Source organism: Dendropsophus ebraccatus, chromosome 4 (assembly GCF_027789765.1).
Source record: "Dendropsophus ebraccatus isolate aDenEbr1 chromosome 4, aDenEbr1.pat, whole genome shotgun sequence".
Classification (NCBI taxonomy): Eukaryota; Metazoa; Chordata; class Amphibia; order Anura; family Hylidae; genus Dendropsophus; species Dendropsophus ebraccatus.
In genome coordinates, this window is record NC_091457.1 from 151,961,679 (window position 1) to 151,973,444 (window position 11,766).

The 11,766-nt window shown below is 40.6% G+C and overlaps 1 protein-coding gene across 1 annotated transcript in view; it reads left to right on the forward strand.

Annotated features, from left to right (window-relative positions):
- Positions 1 to 11,528, forward strand: part of LOC138788992 (coagulation factor XIII B chain-like) — a 34,457-nt gene extending 22,929 nt beyond the window's left edge. Inside the window, exons 8-12 of the mRNA XM_069967466.1 lie at positions 1,044 to 1,223; positions 3,881 to 4,051; positions 4,146 to 4,355; positions 8,153 to 8,338; positions 11,358 to 11,528. Coding sequence (XP_069823567.1) covers positions 1,044 to 1,223; positions 3,881 to 4,051; positions 4,146 to 4,355; positions 8,153 to 8,338; positions 11,358 to 11,368 — 758 coding nt within the window. The 3' untranslated portion in view covers positions 11,369 to 11,528. The remainder of the gene's footprint in view (positions 1 to 1,043; positions 1,224 to 3,880; positions 4,052 to 4,145; positions 4,356 to 8,152; positions 8,339 to 11,357) is intronic.
- Positions 11,529 to 11,766: the final 238 nt, after the last annotated feature.

Below are 11,766 nucleotides of genomic sequence, written 5' to 3' on the forward strand. Positions count from 1 at the left end.
AAAAAATGAGAACAGGCGACCACTATTTTTTTTTTAATGACGTCTGTTATTGCCGAATTATAATTATCTGCTCTGAAGTCAAGAGAATGATGGCTGCCCAATACATAGCGTATTGAATATCAGCCATTGTTCACGCGGCTCATGAGATTTATTTGCAGCCGTTATTTTGCAAACAACGGACATTATTTTTAGGTATTCACACACAGATTTTTCTTCATTTACCGTACTTTCATCATCCTTACTACTAAATTCAATGGGCCTTCAAAAAATAAACACGCACAAAATGACCAGCAGTCAACCTGAACTAGAATAATGTACACTAGCCATCATTTTCATGACGGCCGCCAGAGTGTGTTAAACAACGTTCGTGATTTGATACTCAAAACAACGGCCGTTGTTTTGATTATCAAATAGAGGCCAGGAAAAAGGTTGTGTGAACATAGCCATAGACACTCGAGAGGCTTGGTTGAGCTTAGCTACCTCATCTATAACTGCCACAATAAGGTAATGCATGAGGCCTTGCTATCATGGTAATAGATTGAGGAGCAGCAGAATTTTTGAAGAGAGTTTTATTGTAAATCTCTCAGAACCTAAAACCATTCAATGCACTTGATTTACCTTGGGTTCAGATTGGTCTGGTTGAAAAATAACTTTTAACATGTCATAAGGCATGTAAAAAGATATTGCTCTCAGAGTTGATCTCACTCCTGAGACCTGCTGTGATCAGGGGATATAGATGGGGCAGCCTAGGAGTGGATTGCTCTGCTGCTGCACTCTCTCCCCAGCTATATCTCCTGATCACAGCAGGTTTCAGGAGTCCACAGTGATCAATAACATATTAGAAATAGTCAGGGGAGGTACATTTACGCATAAATAGAATTTGTCGAACCACTTGTCTTATCACATTACAACCTGTTGGATCCCATTCATTGCTTATTCCATCACATTAGCTCTGTGACAGCTCAGCCTGCAGCTCATTTCTCTGATCTCCTGAACGTTATTCTAAGCTCATTTCTGTAAAATGTATTTTATTTGTTTTCCAGGTTTTTGTGTATTAGATCAATCAGCAATGATCACCAATAATATTCATTACAATCAAAGCTCTATAGTGGACCATGGACAAACAATCACATTTCAGTGTAATAAAGGAACAAAGCCAGAAAATAACCTGGAAGGCAAATGTGAACAGAAAAAAATTAACTATCCAAAATGTGTTGCTGCAAGTAAGTCTATACTGGAGTATCTTAATAATAATAAAAAAATCTTATAACGCAGCATCAGCATGGATTTATGAGGAATCGGTCCTGTCAGACTAATCTGATCAGCTTCTATGAGGAGGTCAGTTATAGACTGGCCCTGGGGGAGGCTGTGGATGTTGTGTATCTGGACTTTTCAAAGGCGTTTGATACTGTGCCGCATGAAAGGTTGGTCAGTGTGGGGTCGACTTCTTTTCAATATGTTTATTAATGATCTTGTAGAGGGGCTACAGAGTAGAACCTCCATTTTTACAGATGATACTAAACTGGTTAAAGTAATCACCACAGAGGAGGATAATATCATATTACAGAGGGATTTGAAGAAGCTAGAGGCTTGGGCAGAGAAATGGCAAATTAAGTTTAATGTGGATAAATGTAAGGTTATGCATTAGGGCCGTAGAAATAATAAGTACAATTATGTGCTAAATAATAAAACACTGGGAAAAACTGCATTCGAAAAAGACCTGGGGGTATCGGTGGACAGTAAATTCACTTTTAGTAATCAGTTCCAGGCAGCGGCTGCCAAGGCTAATAAAATAATGGGATGCATCCAAAGAGGCAGAGAGGCTAAAGATGAGAACATAGTTTTGCCTCTTTTTAAATCACTAGTCAGACCACAATTGGAATACTGTGTACAGTTTTGGTATATAAGAAGGACACAGCCGAACTGGAGTGGGTGCAGAGTAGGGCGACCAAGATCATTAAGAGAATGGGTGGGTTGAATGGGTGGGTTACAGGACCAAGACCAAGGTTATTAAGCTTGGGGTTATTTAGTTTATAAAAAAAGACGTCTTAGGGGTGATATGATCACATTGTGCAAATATATCAATGCATAGTACAGGGATCTTTCTACTGGTTTTGGTGAATTTGGTGCTTTGCCTCCAGGAGCCACCCCTTGGCTGGGTCCTTCCCCGGAGGAATATCTGGCTAGTGTTTTGAGACTCTTAAATGAGGCTCCACTGGCTCTTTATTTACATATTCATGTTACCTAGCGAGCAATGCACCTAGGATTTCACTGCATTGAGCGCTTTAGCTAGCAGCCGCCAGTGTTATCTTTGGCTGGTCTCACTGAGACAAGGTATGGGCATTAGATTTCTGGTGATACATTGATTCAGGGATTATTCTGATTGTTATTGGAGTCGGGAAGGCATTTTATCCCTGTGATGGGGCCATTGTCATCTGTCTCATAGGGGCTTTTGCCTTCCTTTGGATCAACACAATAGGGTTTCCCTAGGTTGAACCCGATGGACTCTTGTCTTCTTTCAACCTTATTACCTATGTTACTGTGTTATAATGAATGTTAAGCTTAATGGTCTATAATTATCTGATAAAGTCCTGAAGTCCATTTTGAAGATCAGCACCACATCTACCTTACACCCGTCCCAACATGTGAAATGTAGACTAATATTCCTGCATTTGCATGATGGCAATTTTTGTTTTTTGAAGAACTTAAAAACTACTGCATAGTTGCCCTCTTTACCACCTCTTGCTTCTGCCCTCCTGTATGTGGTGAATCGGGCAGATTATTTATTTATTTTAACACAATCTGACCTATTAAAAACAGTAAGAAACAGCCCCCTTTAACGTGCAGCAAAAAAATATTATCTAAACAATGGAAAAGAACATGGGGTAGGGGGATTTATAAAGATAAGAATATTCGGACTCCGTCCCCATTCACCCCGTCTTTTAGTAAATTTTGTGTTACCTGCGCCTGCCAAAGAAATCTACACATGCCCCAGTGCAGATTCCTGCCATGGTTTACATCTGCTTGCGTAAACCATGATAAGTCCCCAGCTTACCCGCTCATCAGGCAAGCAGGGCATGCTACATAGAAAGGGTGTAAATCTTCATCTTTTCCTTGGTTTATGCCAGGGGTGCAATTAATAAATGTGCCCCGTGGTGTACTTCACATTTAATAACATTTTGGTGCACCAGTGTGTATCTTTCTAGCAAAGAACTTTTTGTAAAAAAAAGCCATCATTGACTGTCATTGTTATTAATCAGATAACTAATATTATATACTGTATTGGGCTATTTTCACACATAGTATGAGACCGGCTGGGTCTCAGAGAAGATCATCCCGGCCGATGCTGCAGTACTGGCCGGATGATCTCTAGCACCGTCCGGAGTCGCTCGCTCCATAGTGTGCACTGACAAGGTTTTCTGCCGCTGATATTCAATGAATAGTGGCCGCAGAAAACTGACATGTGTATACACTCTGGCTGGGATTCCCTCGGCTTGCACCACAACGTAGGTTTCGTACCAAACAACGAACGTGATTAATACGGAACTTACGTAGTGTGAACATGGCCTTAGACCATTGTTACAACGGCCGTGATTTCTGCGGTACTTACATAGTGCTGCAGGCTGAGGGAATCCTGGCCGGAGTGTATACACATAGTATACACTCCAGCCAAGATCCCTAGCGGCGCCGTAGAAAACCCTGTCAGTTCACACAATGGTGCGTCTCCGGCTGCACTCTCCATAGTGTGCAGTGGGGAGTTCTGATGTAGGCACGGAACGGCCGGGCTCATACTACGTGTGACCATAGCCTTGCAAGGCCACCGCACACCTGTCTATGAGCTATAACTAGTTATAAAGTTAATTTCATTATTACATTTCAGAAAGCTGTGAGACTCCAAAAATCCTAAATGGATTCCTCAGAGATGAACGCCAGGCCAGTTATGTTTCAGGCTCGTCTGCAGAATTAAAGTGCAAGAAGGACTATGTAATAAATGGACCTATAAACGCTAAATGTGAGAATGGTGAATGGACTGAACTACCAGTATGTCTCAGTGAGTACGATACTAAACCAGACCCTAATACCTTTTAAGTGCACTAATAATAAAATTAATATATTAATTAAACTAGTTTTTACCTTTCTTTAAGGGCCATGCAGAATCTCCCCAGAAGATCTCCGTACCCACAATATTCAGCTGCTTCCATCTGATGATCCTAATGATGTATTTGACCGCGCTCATCTACACGGCACTGAATTAGGTGTTACCTGTATGCTGGGATTTAGACGACCGAATTCAGCGGCTTTGGTGATTGAATGTTATGATGGAGACTTTGGGTTCCGCAAATGCTTCACTGGAAGTAAGCGCCTTTTTTTTTTATTATTATTATTATTGGTAACATTAGGTTACATGACTGTTATCTCTCAGCAAGGAATAGTGGAGTTACTCACCAGTTGTAGCAAATTGTAAATATCTTTATTCCACCATCAGGCAACATGTGAAGTTAGCGGATGAGCACTAGGCAACAGCTGTTTCGCACCTCACAAAGCACACTGTGACGTGCGAAACAGCTGTTGCTTAGTGCTCATCTGCTAACTTCACGTGTTGCCTGATGGTGGAATAAAGATATTTACAATCCACTATTCCTTGCTGAGAGATTGAGCTGTGGATACTGTCCTTTTTTCTGGGGAGCACCTCCGGTAGCAAAGGTACCAGGCAGTACAGGATACACCTCTACAAGGTCAAGTTCGGGCGTATGGGAGTGCTGAGGTATATTCTAATGTGAATTGTTACATGACTGTTATGTTTAGAAGTTGCCACTTTTCGCTTTATTAATTACATCATTTGTTTTTGCCATTTAAAAAAAAATGTTTTCAGAAAGTTTTACAATTTTTTTTATTATTTAAAAATCTTACTTATAGTAATTATCAGCTGCTGTATGCTCTGCTGGAAATGTTTTCTTTTCAGGCTGACCCAGTGCTCTCTGCTGCCACCTCTTGTCCATGTCAGGAACTGTCCAGAGCAGGAGAGGTTTTTGGGAATTTGCTGCTGCTCTGGACAGTTCCTGACATGAACAGAGGTGGCAGCAGAGAGCACTGTGTCAGACTGGAAAGAATACACCACTTCTTGCTGGACATACAGCAGCTGATAAGTAATGGAAGACTGGAGATTTTTAAATAGAAGTAAATTACAAATCTATATCAATTTCTGACACCAGTTGATTTAAAAGAAAAAGATTTTCACTGGACAACCCCTTTAATAAAGCAAATAGCAGCAAGTTTTATTACTGATCATGATCATCAATATTTGCCCTTATTTTTACATTGTAGGAACATAGCCTAATAATAGACCCTTTAATAAATAAAGTGCTGTTCTTGACAACTTGGTGCAAAATATGCAATTATTAACAGGGTTTTCCAATTAAAATTTACTTTTCTCCTATCTATAGGATAGAAGACAAGTAAGAGATGGGAGGGGGGGGGGGGTCCAACTCGGCTCTTTCCAGCGGTTGCATAGAGAATGAATATAGCCGTGGGTCTTATGTCCTACCCGCAGCTGTATTCAAAACACTGGGTGCATATGACGGGGGATACCCCCATCCCTGATCTCTTGCTTGTCCCCTATAATCAAGAAAAAAAAAAAAACCTTTAAAAATGTTGGCCATTCTATTTTTAAAATCAATGAAATTATAAAAAAAACATAGATTGTCAAAAAAGAAAAGGTCTAGTCTGTCCTCATATTATTTGTAGATTTATGTACACTACTCACAAAAATTGAGATCTAAAGAAGTTAGAATTTTAAAAAGTTTAGGCTACAGTGATATTATATTATGGGGCATTTAAAGGAGAAGCAGCAGTGGTGATTTCCTCATCTCAAACAATGTAGTGAAATAAAAGTCAAAAACAGTGGTGGGTATACCCCAACAACATGTCACTGTCTCAATAACTTGTCATGTGCCCTTAAGCATCAATTACACAAAAACACAGAAAAATGCAACAGCTCACCGCAACAGCAAGATACAGACCCACCACAGTCATGAAAATAGTTAAAAGCAGCCCCCCCAACTGCCAAAAAAACCTCCTACAAAAATAATGAGTCTCTTGGTTACGATTTGCAAACAGCATAAACTGCCTCACCACGATAAGGTGAACTCATATCGAGGCAGGCCCTACACTGTAATGGCCTCTCCATGGCGTGTAATACGCCTATGCTCTGGGCATGCAAGATCCGTCTTATACCTGCAAAAATAATTGCACCACCTGGGTGAGACAGGTGGAGTACACGACCAAATAGAGGCAGCCACTCCCCCAACTGGAACACAGAAAAAAATAAAAAATTGGTCAGCTCTCCTAGAACACCGTTCACACCAGGCAGGAGCACGTTGCCATGGCTGAAATTGCAAACACACAAAAACACAGAAAAATGCAACAGCTCACCGCAACAGCAAGATACAGACCCACCACAGTCATGAAAATAGTTAAAAGCAGCCCCCCCAACTGCCAAAAAAAACTCCCACAAAAATAATGAGTCTCTTGGTTACTATTTGCAAACAGGGTAAACTGCCTCACCACGATAAGGTGGAGCTTGTCACTGTACCATTCATAAGATGTAGGCCAGTTTTATTGACTAGACATACCTGCCAACACTGTAACACCACCACCAAGCACCACCTAAGAAGCTTCTTGTTAGAGGACAGCAAGTTGTTCAAAAATTTATGTAACATTGAACAGTTGGGTATGTGCATTCAGAAGATTACAGAAAGTCACATTAAGGTCACCTGTAAGGGTTAGAGGGCATTTTGGGCTCATCCTAAAATTTCAACCCAAACAAAATATCTTTTTGTGAGAAGTGCTTATAGATTTAGTATGTAGAGATAGCAAAACAACTTGCAGCAACTTAAGGGTAAACAAAGTACAGGTCAGTATCCAAATGCCATCTTGAGACTTGAATCTGCGAGAGGCAGTGGAAAGTTTGTTTTTTGGCGCCTAATGCAATAAAACACCAGTTCTGTTTTCCCCAATCAACAGAGTGCTCTGGTTTCTCTCTGTTTTTTTTTTTTTGTTTGTTTGTTTTGTTTTTTTATCGATAAATTTAGATATTTGTTTATTAGGACAGGCTATCAATACTAGATTGGGGAATTTAGATTCTCAGGACTCTCAGCAGCACCACAGATGAGCTATGATGCTCTGAGTTCTAACTCTTTTTCATTGGCTGCAATTCTTATCTGCAACCTTTACAGTAGCATCACCACTTGGTATTGCAGATCAGTCTCATTCACGTGAATGGGACAAAACTACAGTAAACAAACGCCTCTGGTGCAGTAGTGGATTATAATAAGGGCGTTTTGGGCGGCAGCCCGGGGCCCTGAGCTCCTGGGGGGCCCATGACCACCCAAAAAGACTTATACTTTCAATGGTGTACTGTCTCCTGGCTACACTTCTGCCATGATTTGCAAAAAATCACAGTTTTTTTATGGCAATTTTGCACAAATCAGGACATCATGACATTATCTATCCTGTACTATGAACGCCAGGCTAGTGCTTCCATAGTTACAGTGGGGTGGGGGGGCCCAGGCTTGGTGGACAGCCCGGGGCCTATGGTAAAGTTAATCCGCCCCTGCTCTGGTGGCTGTCCGGGGTGTCCTGGGGGTGTGGGGCAGGGGGCTGGTGCAGGGAGGGTGTCCAGGTTGGAGGGATGCTGGTGTGAGCTGTACCATGAGGGCAGATCACGAAAGGACCCTGTAGCAGCTGTGTGGTCTGCCTCCATGATAGCTATGCCAGTGGTTTAAGGGGTGTCTTTCTTCTAGAACCTGCACCTCTCTTGTCTCCAGTTGGGGTGGGGTTTTGCAATTCAGTTCCATTGAAGTGAACAGAGCTTAATTGTAGAATCACACACAACCTGAGGATGAGTGGTGCTGTTTCTGGAAGAAAGCAACCATGTTCTACTAATCCTGGATAACCTTAATTAACAGTACTCCTGATCTATATCACGTTGTTGTTGTTGATGATAATAATAATAATAATAATAATAATAATAATAATAATAATAATAATAATTATTATTATTATTATTATTATTATTATTATTATTATTATTATTATTATTTTTATGTGACCATTGTCATGCATGCATCATGTTTACTGTTTGATTCCCTAGAGACGTGTCGTTTAAATCAAGATGAGCTTGATAGATACAACCTAGAATTGGATGAAATGCGTAATAGTGACATATTCTATGAAGAAAATGAAAGTGTATACTTTAAATGTAAAACTGGATATTACAGTAAAGCTAGACTAGTCGGAAGATGTTCTAAAGAAACACTGTCCTATCCAAGATGCACAGGTAAAAGAATTAACCCCTTAACTCTACAGGCAATTTTTTGGCTTTTGTTTTTGCCTCCTTAAAAGCCATAACTGTTATTTTTCTACCTACAGAATCATATGAGAATCATACTGTACTTTGTAATTACATTCATAATCTTTCCATTTCTAATTTGGGGTGTTTTGCTTTACAACATCTACTGTGTGTTAAAAACCGACATATTATCTTTATTCTACAGGTAAATACAAAATTACATGTACCTTTTATTTTACTGTCTATTCTCTCTCTCTCTCCACACACATTATATATTTTATATATATATATATATATATATATATATATATATATATATATATATATATATATATAAATATTTTTTTTTTTTTTTTTTTTTTTTAAGAGGTTGTAGGGGAAAAATGAACTTGCCCACTATCCACAGGATAGGAGACAAGTAGAAGATTGTGCAGGGTCCGACCTTTGTGCACCCCACTGATCTCTGTATCGGACTCACTGCTTCTTTGTCATGATCCACGGTTCTATTCATTCCTATGAAGCTGCCAGAAGGAGCCAAGTAAGCCAGAAAGTGCTGTACTTGGATCTTTCCAGCGGCTCCATATGAATGAAGAGAGCTGTTGGTACATGCTGTACTCGAGATTTCATTTATAAAAGAGAAGCCGGGGGTCCAATATGGAGATAGCCAGAGGGTACGGATGTTGGTCCCACCGTGATCTCCTACTGTTCCCTATCCTGTAGATAGGGGACAAGGTAATTTTGCCCGACAACCTCTTTAAAGAGGACCTGTCATCCCCCGTGCCGGGACAGAGCCCGGCCGACCCCAGGCTCGAGATCCTTATACTTACCCCGTGCACGAAGTCCTGAAGCCGCTCCCGCCACTGAGATATCACCATCTGAAGCCCGGCACACGCTGGTATCAGAGCTGAGTCCGACGCTCATAGAGAATGACGGCTCTATTCATTCTCTGTGAGCGTCGGACTCATCTCTGATGCGTGCGCCGGGCATCAGAGGGTGATATCTCGGTGGTGGAGGCGGCTCCAGGAGCGGGACTTCATGCACGGGGTAAGTATAAAGGTCTCTAGCGGGGGGTCGGCCAGGCTCTGCCCCGGCACTGGGGGTGACAGGTTCCCTTTAAATAAGTGTGCCTAAAATTGCCATGTTCTTACTCCTGTAACTTTATCTTTCAGTCTGTGGGGCTGTATTAGGTGTTGTCTTTATCAGTACACACACACACACACACACACACACACACACACACATATACTATATATATATATATATGAACATGACGCTAATTGGTTATGTTCACACAACGTTTTTTCAGCTCCGTTTAAACCGATGACCGTTATTTTGAGTATAAAATAACGGACATCATTCAACTGTCTGGACTCCCCTTAGTGCAGACTGGTATTTGCACATTATTTTAGTTTGGGGTTACTAATTGGCCGTGGATGCGGCTTAATTGAAAAGTCCATTGAATGTAATAGTAAAAACGGAGAAAGAAGGGTGACAAAAGAAAAACTGCGTGTGAACAACTAATAAAAAAAGGCCACTATTTGCAAAAGACGTCCATAAATAATGATCATGTTCATTATTTTGACGTCCGCAGTAAAAACGTCCGTTGTATAAATGTATTGTGTGCATTGGATGTCAGTCTTCCCATTGACTTCAATGCATTGTATTGCAGTCAGTTAAATCGTGGCAAAAACTGAAGCTTTTTAAAATATTAAAATCGGACGCCTTTTCTCTATTTTTTTACATTTTGTGAACATATCCATTGTTTGTGTTTGCCGAACAGTTGAACAATTTGTTCCATGTTTGCAATGGTTATAGCGATTATTTTCGAACATATTTGAACTTGCGATTGTATGCAACTACGTAATTTATGTTTTGTACCCGATAATCTTAACACATGTGCGTAAACCAAAACGTATGCTCCTAATGTACATTCGTTATTTGTTTGTGAATATTCGTCGAACATGGTCATTTTTTTAATATTCGTGTTCAGGATCCGAACCGAACATCGGGATGTTCGCTCATCACTGGATGTGACCGAAAATCAGCTTTTTTTTTTTTTCCTTTATGTCCCTTAACTGTGCAAGATCAGGAATTTGATTACTTAATGAGAATTATTGTTTAGCATATACCTTTTTTTATTGTATAATTTTTATGCAATATAACAAATTTTTCCAAATACATAAAAAAGACCCTACGAACATACCATAATGCCTATATTACATCATATACACAAACTGGACTCCAGCCTGCTAGGCTGTAATCTCCACCTATACTATACATCAACACATCTATGCTAGTTCATATTCCTATCAAGAATACCTGTTGTCCAGCACACCCCAAACTGGATCGAGCCCAAGGGCAGAGTATTCCATAGGATATACTCACTGAACGATGGTCGGCCTCAACAATACGGTTCAAAACATAGGCATTATAAAACAACATACAAAACCCCACCACCACCAGTAGGTCATCCGAATGTGCCTATGTGCCTGACACAAAGAGACCAGGGGGATATTCTTCCCAATAGACTCCCAGTAGAGATGAGCGAACCGGGTTCGAGTTCGAGTCCAGCCGAACCCGAACGATCGGCATTTGATAAGCGGTGGCTGCTGAACTTGGATAAAGCCCTAAGGCTATGTGGAAAACATGGATATAGTCATTGGCTGTATCCATGTTTTCCAGACAACCTTGGAGCTTGATCCAAGTTCAGCAGCCCCAGCTAATCAAGTGCCGATCGTTCGGGTTTGGCTGGACTCGAACCCGAACCCGGTTCCCTCATCTCTAACTCCCAGCTATCCTCTGATAGGAGGCTTATCTTACTGACCCATCTCTGGTATATTTTCCCTGGTCCTTTACTAAAAACTTTACTGGTAGTAATACTTCTGTAAACCAAAGAGAGACCCTTTTTAACTTTTGTTTAGCATATACAGTACCTTTGTTTTCTTCATTAATGATTTTTAACTTTAGTTACAGAGCAGTTATTCTTTTCTATTTTCTCCTTTTTCAGCACGATCTTGAGTCTGATTACGGTCAATAAACACAGGATGTGACTGCAGCCGGCAACAGGAAGAAGATACCTGCAATTACAACTATCGATAAACTGCATTTATTGTTTATTATATTGTAATTTCTATGTGTCTTTTGGAAAAAAATAAAATAAAACTAGAGGGAGCTGTAACCTATGCACATGCCTAGATCAGAGAGAGCTTTAAACATTTCCAGTTAAATCCACAGAACTGGTATCAGACCCAGCTGGAACACAGTACAATGGAAAGGCCCTCTTGTTGCACGTCTAATATGTTCCAACACTGGAATCTGTATGTTTAGGGCTGGGACTCCCAGACCTGTACAGTCTGCTATGTTGGCCGGTGATTGCTAGAATTCCGTAAATAGCCACATGGCCGATTTATGTTGTT